At 44.1% G+C, this 17,543-nt stretch overlaps 2 protein-coding genes across 6 annotated transcripts in view; one reads left to right on the top strand and one right to left on the bottom strand.

Moving 5' to 3' along the window:
• The first annotated feature begins 1,616 nt into the window (after nucleotides 1–1,616).
• On the top strand, nucleotides 1,617–17,257 carry brd7 (bromodomain containing 7). The gene is made up of 17 exons (XM_020473759.2): nucleotides 1,617–1,878; nucleotides 3,944–4,131; nucleotides 8,194–8,302; nucleotides 8,464–8,521; nucleotides 9,095–9,239; nucleotides 9,423–9,533; nucleotides 9,843–10,015; nucleotides 10,899–11,025; nucleotides 11,177–11,252; nucleotides 11,432–11,539; nucleotides 11,854–11,989; nucleotides 12,329–12,431; nucleotides 12,525–12,584; nucleotides 13,291–13,375; nucleotides 13,676–13,819; nucleotides 14,166–14,306; nucleotides 14,554–17,257. Exons 1-17 carry the CDS (start codon nucleotides 1,836–1,838, stop codon nucleotides 14,613–14,615), a joined length of 1,869 nt encoding a protein of 622 aa, XP_020329348.2. The 5' UTR covers nucleotides 1,617–1,835; the 3' UTR covers nucleotides 14,616–17,257.
• Nucleotides 15,400–17,543, bottom strand: part of LOC109881656 (adenylate cyclase type 2-like) — an 82,176-nt gene continuing 80,032 nt past the window's right edge. For 2 of the 5 annotated variants that reach the window (XR_004206886.1, XM_031814493.1), the window contains exons 26-27: nucleotides 16,644–16,768; nucleotides 15,400–16,517 (exon numbers count right to left, since the gene is read on the bottom strand). Coding sequence is in view for 4 of the 5 variants with exons in the window: in XM_031814493.1 (XP_031670353.1) it covers nucleotides 16,371–16,517; nucleotides 16,644–16,768 (272 nt within the window). In the remaining variant the exon portion in view is untranslated. The remainder of the gene's footprint in view (nucleotides 16,518–16,643; nucleotides 16,769–17,543) is intronic. The other 3 variants (XM_031814486.1, XM_031814481.1, XM_031814494.1) reach the window with 2 other exon arrangements.

The raw sequence follows: 17,543 nt of genomic DNA, 5'->3' as shown, positions 1-17,543 counted from the left end.
TAACGCTAAACTGTACAGTGGTACAGATAGAACACAACTAAAATCCTCAATGATCAACTTGAAATGTAAAAATATCATCACTTCACAAAAATGTAGAGGAGTTGATATTCAGATAAATTATAATTCGTTGAGGATTATTTTGCCTAGCCACTGATGAAAAATTATGCATTCATCAGAGCCTCAGAATCTCCTTTCCATCTGAAAGAAAGGTATGGCCGATTCTGTTTCTTTTCGTTTCCACCAATTCTGAATATGAGCAACTGGATTCTCGGCCCCCATCCTCTGCCTCTTCATAAAACCTGGAATGTGCTTCAAAGAATGCACACTATCTTCCCTCCATGAATAAAACATCTGTCATTCATCGGCCTGTAAAATATGTGGCGATTTAACAGAGCAAAACAGCTCTGAAGGGGATAGAGGAGGCAGAGCAGGAGCCTGTGCAGTGTCCTAATAATAAGCCATGTACAAGAGTTAGCTTAGGCTATCTCTCCCTTTGGACAGTTCACAGTTTACTGGTCTTGGGCCCAGGCCATGGCAAGTAAAACTCCTATTTGTGATCCATAATGACAATAGGAGTTTTTACATGATAGAGAAACAATCCAGTGTTTCAAAGCAGGTTCACGTTAAGAGTATTATCATCTATCTGTTGTAGAGTGTGGGCATCCACACTAAGACAGTCCGACAGAGGACTAAAGGCAGAGTTGACTGGTGGAAATGTAAAGTAAACTATGTCGTGAATGGCCTGGGGGGGCTGCCTCAGGGAAATCTAAACATACAGTTTATGTGTCCTGGATCAGTTGGCCTTTCGTGCTGGTCAAAGTGAAAAGTCACAGAGAAGGGGAATGGAAAGTGGGACAGGCAACCGCCATGAGGAAGTTAGTGGGTCAAAGTTACTGTCTCTGGACCTAATTTATTTCTATACATTTTCTCAGAGTAAATTAACTTATTCACTCCATATCGTGTCTCCAAAGTGAGGCTCCATAAACAAATAGGTGAGAAACAGTGGTCTAGCTGTCTATCCTAGTTGGCTCCAGAGAGGGCATGGAGGGGAAGCCTGTTACTCACACATCAGAGGCTGCATTCACCCTCCATTCCTCTCTGTTTGGGTTCCCTCTCGGCACTGTCTGTTTTAACCAGTGTGCCTGACTATTCGGGCCAGGGGCATCTGATAACCTTGGGGTGCTTCACCTTCTAAAGCAAGTGCCCATTTATTACTATACACAATTACTCAGTAGGAGGATGTGATGACGTCAGAGGGAGATAGGACAATCACATCATTATGTACTATAGGCCTACACTGCTTCTGAATCTGCTGTCCAGTTTAAAAAATCTAGGAAAACCTTGAGACTAATACTGTGTTAATCACGCCCCCTACAGGTGACCAAAGTTGATACATTCTTATGTCCTTTAAAAAATATATATTTAACCTTTATTTAACTAGGCAAGTCAGTTCACAACAAATTCTTATTCACAATAACGGACTACCGGCCGACCCGGACGACGCTGGGCCAATTGTGCACCGCCCTTTGGAAGATCCAATCACGGCCGGATGTGATACAGCCTGGGACCATTTCTGACACAATAAAAAACGTTTTTTTCTTTTTATTAACTACAGTAAAAACATACAACATGGACATTGGACATGTTATGTAGGTCTGGCTTATGTACAAATAAACATTGCACATGGTTATAAAATAATGTGATTTTAACTCCAGCCGACACGCGGCGCTGCACCAAACAAAGCACTCTGCAATCGATTGCTATCCCTTCCAGGAGAGAAAACAAAGAACTTGGCTGTCAGCTAGCGTAAAGATTCAAACCTGAATCCATAAATAATGGGCAAGAAGCATAAAAAGCACAAGTCTGAAAAATATGAAGGTAAGACACATTTAGATATCCAATGCGCTGGTATTGGTTGAATTCCTTGGGCCACTAAAAGGCTTGCGCTTCATAGCTGTTTTCGCGCGAGCTTTGGTTAGCTAACGCATAATCGCCCATTTGAATTCACTGCAAGTTAGCTAGCTAACTTATCCAGCTAGCTTAGCCATATGTACCGAGCTCATTAACAGATGTTAAAATGAATAGATATCTAATTCGATTATTGCTGATCGCCTTATCATGTATCCTATATGCATTGAACCAAAGATTGAACTTTGAAATGGCTAGCAAGTTATTTACATAGTTTACTAATTTACATATTTTAGCCGGTGGAGAGGTAACGTTAGCCAACTCGCCATGTTGGTGATCTGTTTGCAACATAGCTAGTTATGTTGGCCAACTATTTGGCTAACTGTCAGTAGCAACTTGCGTTGGTTACAATCAAATATTTGGGGCATATACACTGCTCAAAAAAATAAAGGGAAGACTAAGATCCTAGATCTGAATGAATGAAATATTATTAATTACTTTTTTCTTGACATAGTTGAAAGTGCTGACAACAAAATTACACAAATTATCAATGGAAATCAAATTTATCGACCCATGGAGGTCTGGATTTGGAGTCACACTAAAAATTTAAGTGGAAAACCACACTACAGGCTGATCCAACTTTGATGTAATGCCCTTAAAACAAGTCAAAATGAGGCTCAGTAGTGTGTGTGGCCTCCACGTGCCTGTATGACCTCCCTACAACGCCTGGGCATGCTCCTGATGAGGTGGCGGATGGTCTCCTGAGGGATCTCCTCCCAGACCTGGACTAAAGCATCCGCCAACTCCTGGACAGTCTGTGGGGCAACGTGGCATTGGTGGATTGAGCGAGACGTGATGTCCCAGATGTGCTCAATTGGATTCAGATCTGGGGAACGGGCGGGCCAGTCCATAGAATCAATGCCTTCCTCTTGGAGGAACTGCTGACACACTCCAGCCACATGAGGTCTAGCATTGTCTTGCATTAGGAGGAACCCAGGGCCAACCGCACCAGCATATGGTCTCACAAGGGGTCTGAGGATCTCATCTCGGTGCCTAATGGCAGTCAGGCTACCTCTGGCGAGCACATGGAGGGCTGTGCGGCCCCCCAAAGAAATGCCACCCCACACCATGACTGACCCACCGCCAAACCGGTCATGCTGGAGGATGTTGCAGGCAGCAGAACGTTCTCCACGATGTCTCAAGACTCTGTCAAGTCTGTCACATGTGCTCAGTGTGAACCTGCTTTCATCTGTGAAGAGCACAAGGCGCCAGTGGCAAATTGGCCAATCTTGGTGTTCTCTGGCAAATGCCAAACGTCCTGCACGGTGTTGGGCTGTAAGCACAACCCTCACCTGTGGACATCAGGCCCTCATACCACCCTCATGGAGTCTGTTTCTGACCGTTTGAGCAGACACATGCACATTTGTGGCCTGCTGGAGGTCATTTTGCAGGGCTCTGGCAGTGCTCCTCCTGCTCCTCCTTGCACAAAGGTGGAGGTAGCGGTCCTGCTGCTGGGTTGTTGCCCTCCTACGGCCTCGACCACGTCTCCTGATGTACTGGCCTGTCTCCTGGTAACGCCTCCATGCTCTGGACACTACGCTGACAGACACAGCAAACCTTCTTGCCACAGCTCGCATTGATGTTCCATCCTGGATGAGCTGCACTACCTGAGCCACTTGTGTGGGTTGTAGACTCCGTCTAATGCTACCACTAGAGTGAAAGCACCGCCAGCATTCAAAAGGGACCAAAACATCAGCCAGGAAGCATAGGAACTGAGAAGTGGTCTGTGGTCACCACCTGCAGAACCACTCCTTCATTGGGGGTGTCTTGCTAAATGCCTATAATTTCCACCTGTTGTCTATTCCATTTGCACAACAGCATGTACAATTTATTGTCAATCAGTGTTGCTTCCTAAGTGGACATTTTGATTTCACAGAAGTGTGATTGACTTGGAGTTACATTGTGTTGTTTAAGTGTTCCCTTTTATTTTTCTGAGCAGTGTACTTAAAGCTAACCCAATGTGTCCCATCTACAGAGTACGGGGAGAGACCACTTAAATTGGTTCTGAAGGTTGCTGGAAATGAGGTGACGACTGGAAGCTCGAGCTTTGAAAACACATTTGACGAACATCCAGATTTAGAGAAACACAAGGACAAGAAAAAGAAGAAGAAAAAGGATAAGGAAAGGAACGATACCATGTCACCAGTTGATAAAAAGAAAAAGGTGAGTTTGGGAATCCATATTTTCATTACAGCCCCTGTTTAACTTTGTACTGTTTTTTTGAGGGAAATATCTAGGGGAGACCATGGCATGGATGGTGCTAGCTGACTAAGCTCCACCTACAGTGCCTTGCAAAAGTATTCATCCCCCTTGGTGTTTTTCCTATTTTGTTGCATTTCAACCTGAAATTTTAAATGGATTTATTTGGATTGCATGTAATGGACATACACAAAATAGTCCAAATTGGTGAAGTGAAATGGAAAAAAAATAACTTTTCCATTTTTTTTTTTGAGTATGTGCTTATGTATTCACCCCCTTTGCTATTTATTTATTTATTTATTTTATTTTACCTTTATTTAACCAGGTAGGCAAGTTGAGAACAAGTTCTCATTTACAATTGCGACCTGGCCAAGATAAAGCAAAGCAGTTCGACAGATAAAACGACACAGAGTTACACATGGAGTAAAAACAAACATACAGTCAATAATGCAGTATAAACAAGTCTATATACAATGTGAGCAAATGAGGTGAGAAGGGAGGTAAAGGCAAAAAAGGCCATGATGGCAAAGTAAATACAATATAGCAAGTAAAATACTGGAATGGTAGTTTTGCAATGGAAGAATGTGCAAAGTAGAAATAAAAAATAATGGGGTGCAAAGGAGCAAAATAAATAAATAAATAAAAATTAAATACAGTTGGGAAAGAGGTAGTTGTTTGGGCTAAATTATAGGTGGGCTATGTACAGGTGCAGTAATCTGTGAGCTGCTCTGACAGTTGGTGCTTAAAGCTAGTGAGGGAGATAAGTGTTTCCAGTTTCAGAGATTTTTGTAGTTCGTTCCAGTCATTGGCAGCAGAGAACTGGAAGGAGAGGCGGCCAAAGAAAGAATTGGTTTTGGGGGTGACTAGAGAGATATACCTGCTGGTGCGTGTGCTACAGGTGGGAGATGCTATGGTGACCAGCAAGCTGAGATAAGGGGGGACTTTACCTAGCAGGGTCTTGTAGATGACATGGAGCCAGTGGGTTTGGCGACGAGTATGAAGCGAGGGCCAGCCAACGAGAGCGTACAGGTCGCAATGGTGGGTAGTATATGGGGCTTTGGTGATAAAACGGATTGCACTGTGATAGACTGCATCCAATTTGTTGAGTAGGGTATTGGAGGCTATTTTGTAAATGACATCGCCAAAGTCGAGGATTGGTAGGATGGTCAGTTTTACAAGGGTATGTTTGGCAGCATGAGTGAAGGATGCTTTGTTGCGAAATAGGAAGCCAATTCTAGATTTAACTTTGGATTGGAGATGTTTGATATGGGTCTGGAAGGAGAGTTTACAGTCTAACCAGACACCTAAGTATTTGTAGTTGTCCACGTATTCTAAGTCAGAGCCGTCCAGAGTAGTGATGTTGGACAGGCGGGTAGGTGCAGGTAGCGATCGGTTGAAGAGCATGCATTTAGTTTTACTTGTATTTAAGAGCAATTGGAGGCCACGGAAAGAGAGTTGTATGGCATTGAAGCTTGCCTGGAGGGTTGTTAACAGTGTCCAAAGAAGGGCCGGAAGTATACAGAATGGTGTCGTCTGCGTAGAGGTGGATCAGGGACTCACCAGCAGCAAGAGCGACCTCATTGATGTATACAGAGAAGAGAGTCGGTCCAAGAATTGAACCCTGTGGCACCCCCATAGAGACTGCCAGAGGTCCGGACAGCAGACCCTCCGATTTGACACACTGAACTCTATCAGAGAAGTAGTTGGTGAACCAGGCGAGGCAATCATTTGAGAAACCAAGGCTGTCGAGTCTGCCGATGAGGATATGGTGATTGACAGAGTCGAAAGCCTTGGCCAGATCAATGAATACGGCTGCACAGTAATGTTTCTTATCGATGGCGGTTAAGATATCGTTTAGGACCTTGAGCGTGGCTGAGGTGCACCCATGACCAGCTCTGAAACCGGATTGCATAGCAGAGAAGGTATGGTGAGATTCGAAATGGTCGGTAATCTGTTTGTTGACTTGGCTTTCGAAGACCTTAGAAAGGCACGGTAGGATAGATATAGGTCTGTAGCAGTTTGGGTCAAGAGTGTCCCCCCCTTTGAAGAGGGGGATGACCGCAGCTGCTTTCCAATCTTTGGGAATCTCAGACGACACGAAAGAGAGGTTGAACAGGCTAGTAATAGGGGTGGCAACAATTTCGGCAGATAATTTTAGAAAGAAAGGGTCCAGATTGTCTAGCCCGGCTGATTTGTAGGGGTCCAGATTTTGCAGCTCTTTCAGAACATCAGCTGAATGGATTTGGGAGAAGGAGAAATGGGGAAGGCTTGGGCGAGTTGCTGTTGGGGGTGCAGTGCTGTTGTCCGGGGTAGGAGTAGCCAGGTGGAAAGCATGGCCAGCCGTAGAAAAATGCTTATTGAAATTCTCAATTATGGTGGATTTATCAGTGGTGACAGTGTTTCCTATCTTCAGTGCAGTGGGCAGCTGGGAGGAGGTGTTCTTATTCTCCATGGACTTTACAGTGTCCCAGAACTTTTTTGAGTTAGTGTTGCAGGAAGCAAATTTCTGCTTGAAAATATGAAGCCCCTGAATAAGATCTGGTGCAACCAATTACCTTCAGAAGTCACATAATTAGTTAATTGCACACAGGTGGACTTTAAGTGGGGCGGCAGGGTAGCCTAGTGGTTAGAGCGTTGGACTAGTAACCGAAAGGTTGCAAGTTTGAATCCCCGAGCTGACAAGGTAGAAATCTGTCGTTCTGCCCCTGAACAGGCAGTTAACCCACTGTTCCTAGGCCGTCATTGAAAATAAGAATTTGTTCTTAACTGACTTGCCTAGTAAAATAAAGGTACAATTAAAGTGTCACATGATCTCTGTATGTGTGTGTGTTCTGAAAGGCCCCAGAGTCTGCAACGCCACTAAGCAAGGGGCACCATAAAGACCAAGGAGCTCTTCAAACAGGTCAGGGACAAAGTTGTGGCGAAGGACAGATCAGAAATATTGAACATCCCACAGAGCACCATTAAATCCATTATTAAGAAATTGAAAGAATGTCACCACAACAAACCTGCCAAGAGAGGGCCGCCCACCAAAACTCACGGTCCAGGCAAGGAGGGCATTAATCAGAGAGGCAACAAGGAGACCAAAGATCACCCTGAAGGAGCTGCAAAGCTCCACAGTGGAGATTGTAGTATCTGTCCATAGGACCACATTAAGCTGTACACTCTACAGAGCTGGGCTTTACGGAAGAGTGGACAGAAAAAAAGCCATTGCTTAAAGAAAAAAATAAGCTAACACATTGGTGTTCACCAAAGGGGATGTGGGAGACTGTCCAAACATATGGAAGCAGGTACTGTGGTCAGATGAGACTAAAATGTAGCTTTTTGGCCATCAAGGAAAATGCTATGTCTGGCGCAAACCCAACACCTCTCAACACCCTGAGAACACCATCCCCCACAGTGAAGCATGGTGGTGGCATCATCATGCTATGTGGATGTTTTTCATCAGCAGGGTCTGGGAAACTGGTCAGAATTGAAGGAATGATGGATGGCGCTAAATACAGGGAAATTTGAGGGAAACCTGTTTGTCTTCCAGAGATTTGAGACTGGGACTAAGGTTCACCTCCCAGCAGGACAATGACCCTAACATACTGCTAAAGTAACACTCGAGTGGTTTAAGAGAAACGTTTAAATGTCTTGAAATGGCCTAGACAAAGCCCAGACCTGAATCCAATTGAGAATCTGTGGTATGACTTAAAGATTGCTGTACACCAGTGGAACCCATCCAACTTGAAGGAGCTGGAGCAGTTTTGCCTTGAAGAATGGGCAGAAATCCCAGTGGCTAGATGTGCCAAGCTTATAGAGACGTACCCCAAAAGACTTGCAGCTGTAATTGCTGCTAAAGGTGGCAATTCAGCAAATCCAGCTCTGACCACATGGATTTGCCCAAGAGACCAATACTTAAACTTAAGTGGCTTTTGATTTTCAGAATTCAAATAGGGGTTTATTTGGCCCATAGACTGACGGACAGGTGATGTTTCAAAAATGAAAATGAAGTGTCAACAAACATGCTTATGGTGCATTTAGATGACGAAGAAGAAGAAGGGACAGGACGCTGATACAGACTGGGATGATAGGGAGGCGAGCAGGACCCCTATCCGTTCAGATCTGGCGTCCTCTTTGAATAAAGTGGAAGGTAAGTTACTTGCCAGTTTCTACAATGACTGCAACTTTTCCATAATCCTTTCTTTGCCTTTCATTTCTATTGATATATGAAGTCATTTTAACCATTATCTTTCTTACTCATCCTCTCGCTCCCTCACTCTCTCGTGTGCTTTTTCCCTCTCTCATTCTCAGAGAAAGAACTGACCCCACTGCAGGAAGCATTGAGTCAGCTCATCAGACAGCTCCAAAGGTGAAGCTTGTTAATAAGACATTGACAATGAATTGATTAGCAGTCTGTTTCCTCTGGTCTATAAAAAACTATCCCGGTGCCGTCTTTCGGATGGGCTTTTAACCGGGTGACCTGACTCTCTGTGGTCAAAGATCCCATGGCAATTATCATAGACTGCTTCACCCAGACTCTTAAGGCACTGCTTCTCAGTGCTAGAGGCGTAACTACAGACCCTGGTTTAATTCCAGGCTGTATCACAACTGGCCGTGATTAGGAGTCCCATAGGGCGGCTCACAATTGGCCCAGTGTCGTCAGGGTTTGGCCGTCATTGTAAATAAGAACTTGTTCTTAACCGACTTGCCTAGTTAAATAAAACATTTTTAAAAACCTGGTGTCCTAGCTAAATTCCCAATCTGGCCCTCACACCTAATAAATGCTAGCTTCCAATTGGCTCATTCACCCCCCCCCCCCCACCTTTCTTTGTAACTATTCCCCAGGTTGTTGCTGTGAATGAGAATGTGTTCAGTCAATTTACCTGGTAAAATAAATGTTGCATTGAGGCCTAACAAAGCAATAACTGACTTTCTCTTGTAGGAAAGACCCAAGTGCGTTTTTCTCGTTCCCTGTGACTGACCTTATCGCTCCTGGCTACTCCACGATCATCAAGCGGCCCATGGACTTTGGCGCAATGAAGGAGAAAGTCAAGAATGAGTATTACCAGTCACTAGAGGAGCTCAAGGTACACCTGTCAGCTGCTCTACCTTCTTGACAAATAACTTTCAGAATAGCTTTATTTTGTCGTCTCATTCTAAAGCAGTGGGTTGATTGACAATCAAGCCTGAGGTGTTGCTTTAAATAGAAACCCAAAGTTAAACATATGCAGAGTCCAGTGACTGACTGCAGTGTGTCTCCATTGATACAGGTGGACTTCAGAATCATGTGTGAGAATGCCATGATCTACAACAAGCCAGAGACCATTTACCACAAAGCTGCCAGGAAGCTGCTCCACTCTGGCATGAAGATCCTCCGCCCGGTAAGGAGAGTGCGCCTACAGAAGGAAATTTGACACATACATATGGGATTTTGTCCTGGATTGGGCTTAATCTGTGTCTAGGAAACTAGCCTATATGTGTGCCTGAGTGAAATAATCGCTAGTTGCCACATATGAACAGCAGAGGGCGCCATATCCATACCCCTGAATGTTTAGATATGAATCTTCACCACAAAGTTTATTTTGAATTATAATTGGTGCCCTGTAATCACAACACCCTTTGGTTGGAACAACAAGGGATTGTGGTGTAAATTGCGGTGAAATAAAGTCAACTCTCTCGCTGTCCCACAGGAGAGGCTTGAGAGCCTGAGGCAGAGTATTGAGTTCATGGCTGACCTAGAGAACCCAGCCAACCGGTCAAGTAAGACTGGAGAGGTGGGAAACTCAAGCATGGACCAGTGTAAAGACGGCCCCAGCCCCACAGATCCTAGCGAGACTACCCAGTCTGCACCAAACACTCCCAGGTACCGTGATAACTTTACCCTGCACATGAACACTGACAATATGCTTTTAGGTATTCATTGCTTAGTCAACATATGGATTTCAATCCCAGACACAATTTACATAACCCCTATCTGTAGTCTATATATTAGTTTATGGTGCTTGTTCATAGCTTAGACTGTGAGAAGCTGTTCCCGGCCATTTGCCAGACAGATCCCAATCAGGAAGCAAGCAAGCAGTATTACACACTAATGTTATTAAGTCATGGATAGTGTCCAAGTTCTGTGGGCTTGTTCTCCCAAGTGTTTGGTGGATCAGTTCTTTCCACAGACTCTGGCTGGAGGATGAGCGATAATGAAAGGAATGCCTCTGAGCGTGTCAGGTCTTGTGTTCAGTCAGCACTATGCAGCACGTTTCACACCAATCACTCTCTGAAACCTAGGAGTTGTTGTCCTTGTAAACCCCACTGAGGTGTAATGAGTAGAAAATGTCTTCTTACTTTTAGGTGTTTTTTTAAAACTGCATTGTTGGTTAAGGGCTTGTAAGTAAGCATTTCACTAAGGTACACCTGTTGTATTTGGCGCATGCAACAAATAACATTTGAATTGAAATGCTTTCGCAAATAAGACTACAGCATGAGGACTTAAGATTTGATGTGAAGTTTGATTGAAAGTATACTGGCAGCATATTCATTGGGAACATGTACTGTAGCTATAGCATGAGATGTATTCTCTATTAGATTTAGATGTTATGACTGTTTCAAAATGTATTGTAATCACTAATGGCTGCCAGCAAAATAAATTATTTTCTGCTGATCCTTTTTTTGGTATTGAACAATAAAACCCTATGAATCAGTTAAGTTGAAAGTCTCCTACTCCTCTATAATCTGTTCTCCAATACTTCCAGGAAAGACAACGACTCCAAAGACGAAGTGTCCAAGGTCGTCAGTCAGGCAGAGAAGGAGCTTGAGGAGATCCGCAAGCTCATTGACGATTCAGGAGGCAAGCTGTCCAACAGAGGGCTGGAGAGTGAGGTGAGCGCTACGGAATTGGGTTTAACTGTTTAGGCCAACCAAGCTCTCTTACCCCATCTACTATATAGGAAATGTATGGTCTAATTTAGTGAACGTATTCATTATGTTCACTAATGTAATAATACGACTATTGTTTTATTTGGTCATGTAGCTGGACTTTGAGAGGAGAAAGTCTGATGGTTCCACCACACTGGCAATCCTGAACCCAGTCGACCTTGTGGCTGGAGGTAGGTCCAGTCATAGTCAAGCCCGCAATTAGCTCATTGCGCTATACCCATTTCTATTTGTGCAACATGGGAAAACAGGAATCCATGATTGATTCCAACTTAACTATATCAAGTGTAATAAAATCATCAGATTTGAATTGTAAATGAGCCTCTTTCTCAATCAACTCTTAACTCTACAGATGTGGGCTACTGCCCTGTGAAGCTGGGCATGATGTCCAACCGGCTGCAGAGTGGCATCAACACCCTGCAGGGCTTTAAGGAGGACAAGAGGAACATGGTCACACCAGGTAAGCTGAAGGGGCCTTAGTGACAAGGTTTAATAATAAAAAGGCATTTCTTATATCGTCTCCCAAGAGGGGCTGAATAACCTCATCTGAACCCAGAGCTTGTATAGAAGCGCATGTATAAAGCCAATGTTCAACCAACATACCAGTCTTAATGTATCCATTCATGGGCAACATTGTTTTTCCCTAAGGTCATGTAGCCATGTTAGATTGTGATTCTATAAAAATATCTCTGTGAGGCTGAGCTCTCAGCCTGTGGTCCTGCATCTCCATCAGTGTTTACGGGCTGTAATGTAACCCAACCTCAACTCTCACAGTATCGTACATGAACTATGGTCCGTACACCTCCTACGCGCCCGCCTACGACTCGAGCTTCGCCAACATCGGGAAAGAGGACTCTGACCTGATCTACTCCTTCTATGGAGAGGAAGCCAGCCTCCAGGGATCTGAGAGGTATGCATGTTGCTCCTCATCCTCCCCGTACATTATGGTGTAATATTATGGTCCGGATCTGACATTTACAAGGGCCTACTTTACAGTAAATAATTCCAAACAAAGCTTTGAACATTCCAGCATGCTCATAACAGTCCAGATGCCCCTGTATTTCATTGGGTTTGTATATGAGTAGGCATTTTATGGTTCTGTTGGCGTGGATGAGATTCACTGTGGTGGAGGCTAAAACCACATGGTAAAAACCACATGGTAAACCTGATACTGCTGCTTCTGAGAGGAGACCAAATGTGACTACCATACACACACACTGATGTAATGTGTTTGTCATTGTGTCTGCAGCCTCTCGGAGTTCCTGTCCAAATCCGAGGAGCACATGTACATACTGGCAGACAACCTCCTGGACGCGTTGACTAACGGGGAGCACTCCAAAACCCTGAGAGGGGTAGAACCATTAAGCATGTATCTGCATGGGAATTATATGGCTATTTGAACATTTCTTTGGACAATACTAACTTGATGTGTTCTTGCCCGTCAGACCCGTCCAGATGAGCAAGGGCCAACAGAAACCGCTGAGACTGGAGACAAGGACATGGAGGTAAGTCTCAGATACACTAGGACACTAAACGCCACACCCTAGGTCTCAACTACACCCTCCTGAAGTGAACCCCAGCTATCCTGCTCCACCCCCACACGACCCAACTCCTTGACATATTGCCAGCCTCACCAATGTGTCGGAGGAAACACTGTGCACCTGGTGACCGTGTCAGCGTGCAGGAGGCCCAGTGTGTGTCAACAACATGGCAAGCTCGGTAGCTAGCTGCCATGATCCAACACATGGAAATAACATTTCCCCTTCAAAACACTGCTTCTCTCCGCCAGCCCCTGACACCAGGTCTGTTCACACACTGTCAGGGATGTGGAAATGTCTGTTTTATTTCTGCGCCTCCTTCGTTGGGTGGCTGAATGGCTCCTCAGTCACAGCAGCGTAGAGGCTGGAGGAAAGAAAAGCATCAGGTGTCTCAAGCACACTGCAGCTCTCTGTACCTGGCTGTTTGCTGTGCTTGGCCAGTGTCCAGTTTAACCTCATTCCCTGGTTGGGTGTTGCTGCTGCTCTTTATTTTATTGGAAAGGGCTTGGCAGAGGTATCGACTGGAGCTACCAGAAAAGAGCTGGCCTGGCTGATGGACCTCCTTTCAGGAATGCAATTTTAAAGATTCACTGACTGCAGCGCTGGGTGACTTGGAATCCAAACAAAAATGCGTTTTACTAACCTTTCTTTCATCCTTCTGTTTTTCCCTCAGGTGGTTGATCCGGAGGCCAGCAAGCAGACTGAAAGCAGACTAGCCTCCCTGGGCTCTGTGGTCGGCCTGGACCTCCTCTCTGAGGGTAAAGATCAGCTCTAACTGAGCAAACCGACAGCATGCCAGTTAATTCTCAAACTACTGAGAGCCCAAGCGTTACATTTGAAATCCCCTAGGCTTAAACCTTTCCTCAAGGTAATTGAGGCGTTTCTGACTCCTGCAGCCTCCCTGGGCTGTTGTAGGTCCTATGCAGTCCCAGTTGAATGTAGTCTATGAAGATAAGAGGGCGGATCCAAGATATAGAACCCATTGTAGATGATCCTGCACAGGTCAATGCAAGCTTCCTTAGGATATTTAAGTGTGTGTATATGTTTCTGTGCATCAGAGGCCCAACACTTCCAGCAGAAGTTGGACGAGACTACAAAGCTCCTCCACGAGCTGCAGGAAGCGCAGAGGGAACGCTTGAGTGTCAAGCAGCCCCCCAACATCATCTGCCTGCTAGCCCCAACCACCAAGGAGCTGCAACTGGGTAACGCTTCCTTTTTTTTCTTTTTAAAGGAGGATGGAATTTCACTCTATTTTATTGGGGGGGGGGGGCTCCTGATTCAAAGGGTTGAGGAAGACTCATTTCGGTTGAAGTCATTGTTGTGCAGCTGACTAGATATCACCTATCCCCTGTAAAAAAAAATAGTGCAACCAGAAACTACTAAACATGAATTTCTGTCAAAGCTATTTCCTTTTGACTATGTTAATTCCAATGGAAGAAATTCCTGGGCCATCCATTTTTCAGCTACCCCACTACCAGTGATCTTTATTTGGACTCCACCTTTGGCTTGAAGTTGGACTAATATAATTTCCCATTTGTCTCCCTGTAGCTGAGAAGGTGACTGGTAACCTGGCCCAACTGACCAGTCAGGTGGCTCCAGGAGATGTGAGCAGTGTGTATGGGATCAGGAGGGCCATGGGCATCGCTCTGCCCCTAGAGGCAGATGAACCACTCATAGACCTCACCACAGGTAGGCTTAAACCACCCGGCATCTGTTTCCCTGGTTATTTAGGTCATGGGTAGTAAACATTCTAACCATATACTGGTTGATTTTGTGAAGGTGTTCAGTGAAGTAGTAAGCCTACTTGCAAAACTGACTTACCTTCTTAATTGCCCCTGAGGTGGTAAAGTTGTATTGAATGGCGTTATGGTGTATAAAATGTTATGGCTACATATGAATTGAAATTTCAAAGATATTCTCATTATCTTGATTCCAGTTGATACTGAGCCAATGGATACCTTGCCTGAAGTTCAGCAGATTCCAGTCATCGCAGTATAATGGAATTTCACAGAAACCATCCTCCTGATAACATCCAATCTCTGTTGTGGTGTTCAAAAAGGTTCTTTGTTTGCATTTCTTTTAAACCTTTTTATATATAAAGCCATTTGTCACCTTATCCATTCTGATATTCCATGTCTTTGTAATTCAAGTTGGGATTCAGCCTTTAAAAATATCAACTTGCGAAACAATTTATCGCAACTGTACAAAATGCAAACTCCCATTTAGTCCTCAGACAAGATGAAAGCAACACGACAGACATTAAGGCCACAGGACAAGTCAGTGTTCCATATCTTAAACATCTGCCTTGGACCTTCATCTATCAAATCATTTATGGGTAACAGTTAAGTATGTTACTGTGATTGTTTAATTAAACAATGCTAAATTTGCTCTTTGCTAGGACTGTCAGTGGAGAGCTGAAAACAAGCTGTTATTGGCCAAGAGGTTTGGAACTCTTATCGGTCTTTACTAATTTACTGCCTGGCCAAAACTCCATCCCACCAAACAGGCTGAGATTTCAGGTGGTCTTTTCTAAATGGCGCTTATACTAAAAGGACGTTGTCATAGTATTATTCTAACCTGTGTGTTTAGGTACACAAAGAACACCAAATAGAAAATGTGTTTGACCAGCGATTCACAGGCAGCATATAAGACACTGCAGTTTGTTGGCTAGACAATGCAGTCTATACCTTTACAACTAATATGGCTGAAGCATACAGCACTGAGTTAGGCTCTGAAGATCATTTTGTTTCAGTCAAATTAAGCTTTTCATTAGTCACCAGAATGTTTTACTGTGCATAGCACTTATTCGTCATTTATTTTTCAAAGACATCATACCATATAAACTGTCCATCGGTCTCAGCTGTTTCAGTAGGCAGGATATTTGGCTTCGATATTTACATTTAGTCCCATGGTGGTACAAACCAAACAGAAAAATAAGAAATGATTAGAGGGTGACTGTTCACTAAACAAACTGTTAAAGGTAGCCTCAGCGATAGGACGTAGATTCCCAAAGTAAACAGCATAGTGGGTCAATTTCCACAACCGCGCGTTAAAGCGCAAGTTTAAACTTCTCCGCTGTTTTGGTTCTGTTGCTACCATGCAATAACAGTGTGAAGGGAACCTGTGCACAAGTCTTGCAGCTCATGAAAATGTAATTTTGCTTAGTCTACCTTTTTTTAAGGTCTAGAAAACCATGGCAGCGAGTATGTACTGTACACTCCACATGCAGCAGCACTCACTCCATTGTTTTAGTCACCATTTGCTTGATAAACTGCTCAGTTTTGAGCAGACTGAAGATGTATCTCATGATTCCAGTAAGGTTCTAGGAGTATTAGGTGATAGAATCCAGTATGACGACAACCAGTGCTTGACGTAACCTCCATGTCAGTCTAATTGAATGCATACATTAACAACTGGATCTCAAAAAAAAAAAAAAAAAATCAGCAGCACTAAGCATTTATTTCCAATGAAGAATCTCCCAAAGGGATTCCTGGAAACACGAATAATCCAAAATATAACCTCTAGAACCACGTCTTCAAGTCTTGATCTGGTCCGGTCAGGATCATCGCTGACTGAAGCACTGGGATGGATTATATTTGTGTGCTCCGGTAGGTTTAGTCTAAGCATGTTAACTTATGTGCGTTCATGTAATTAGTCTGTGCTGAATACTAGACTGTGTCCTGTAACCGACCCAGCACACGTATAAGCAACCAGGCCCAGAGTCCACACACAGTAGTGTGCTCACCGTAGACCTCAGCTCAGGCCCAATCCCTGCTGCTTGCTCATGTCCGTACACACAAAGAAGGTTGTTAGCTCGCCTTTTCCCTTGACGTTGATGAGGCCTCGGCACTCGCAGGGGTAGCCCAGCTTCTGGAGCACGTCCGACGTCTCCTCTGTGACCTGGAGCAGAAACAGACGAAGCAAGGAACAAGACAAACATTACTATGCTGAATGCATGCAGCCATGGTTTTTGTGTGGTTATAGTTAATCTCTCCAGCCAGACAATACTAGGTTGTTGTACTGAACCTGAATCTTGCCCAGCTCTCCAGTGCTCTCCATCCTACTGGCCACGTTTACGGTGTTGCCCCAGATGTCATACTGAGGTTTTCTGGCTCCAATCACCCCAGCAATAACAGGCCCATGGTTAATGCCTGTGAAAGGCAGGCAGACAGTGACACAGGGCACACATAACAAGATACCAGCTGGGAATAAACCAGTCGACTAGAATGTGATGACCAAGACACTGACTATCAGCTAGACTGACCCGATTTTATGCCTGAGAAGAGCATGATGACACAGAACTGGAAATAAAATATAAATGACATGCTCAATTCAGTGATATACACTAACAGGGTCAAACAAGTGCCATCAGCTTGTCTGGCTGAGTCAACCACAGGGAGCCAAAGCCATTTTACAATTCTATTTTAGTCATTTAGCAGACACTTTTATCCAGAGCGACTTACATGAGCAATTGGGGTATTGCAAGGGCACATCGACAGAATTTTCACTTAAGTCAGCTCAGTAAGTCGAACCAGCAACCTTTTGGTTACTGGCCCAACTCTTAACCGCTAGGCTACCTGCCACCACTGCCAGTTGTTCATGTTGGAATCTGCGTTTTAATAAAAAATGTCTTCCAGGGAGAATTATGTGGACTTCATTTGTTATTTAGATTTTTCTTGGAACACAAGAATAAGTCATTTGAATTTTATTTTCTTGTATTTCATGCCAGCTTTCTGTGTTTGTATTAAAACCCTAATGTGTGCTTTTATCTCTCAAGTATTATAAATGTTTTCCTAAAGCCTGGGGGATCTGCTCAGAATAAGCTGTCTGAGAACCGTCTCAACAGTACACAGGGAGACCAGCGGAATCATGGAGTCAATGTTAGCTATTGTGGGGACAGAAAGAATGTCCTACGTGGTTAGATAG

The sequence above is a fragment of the Oncorhynchus kisutch genome, linkage group LG3 (genome assembly GCF_002021735.2).
Source record: "Oncorhynchus kisutch isolate 150728-3 linkage group LG3, Okis_V2, whole genome shotgun sequence".
Classification (NCBI taxonomy): Eukaryota; Metazoa; Chordata; class Actinopteri; order Salmoniformes; family Salmonidae; genus Oncorhynchus; species Oncorhynchus kisutch.
The sequence above is the reverse complement of the archived record's forward strand: the minus strand, read 5'-3'. Positions and strand labels throughout refer to the sequence as shown.

What these genes read in the sequence shown, in the direction of transcription:
- brd7 (XM_020473759.2), top strand. Translation starts at nt 1,836, where the DNA reads ATGGGCAAGAAGCATAAAAAGCACAAGTCTGAAAAATATGAAG. An exon ending in AGTCACTAGAGGAGCTCAAG is followed by an intron (nt 9,240 to 9,422) that starts GTACACCTGTCA and finishes CCATTGATACAG; the next exon opens with GTGGACTTCAGAATCATGTG. An exon ending in GAGGAACATGGTCACACCAG is followed by an intron (nt 11,540 to 11,853) that starts GTAAGCTGAAGG and finishes CAACTCTCACAG; the next exon opens with TATCGTACATGAACTATGGT.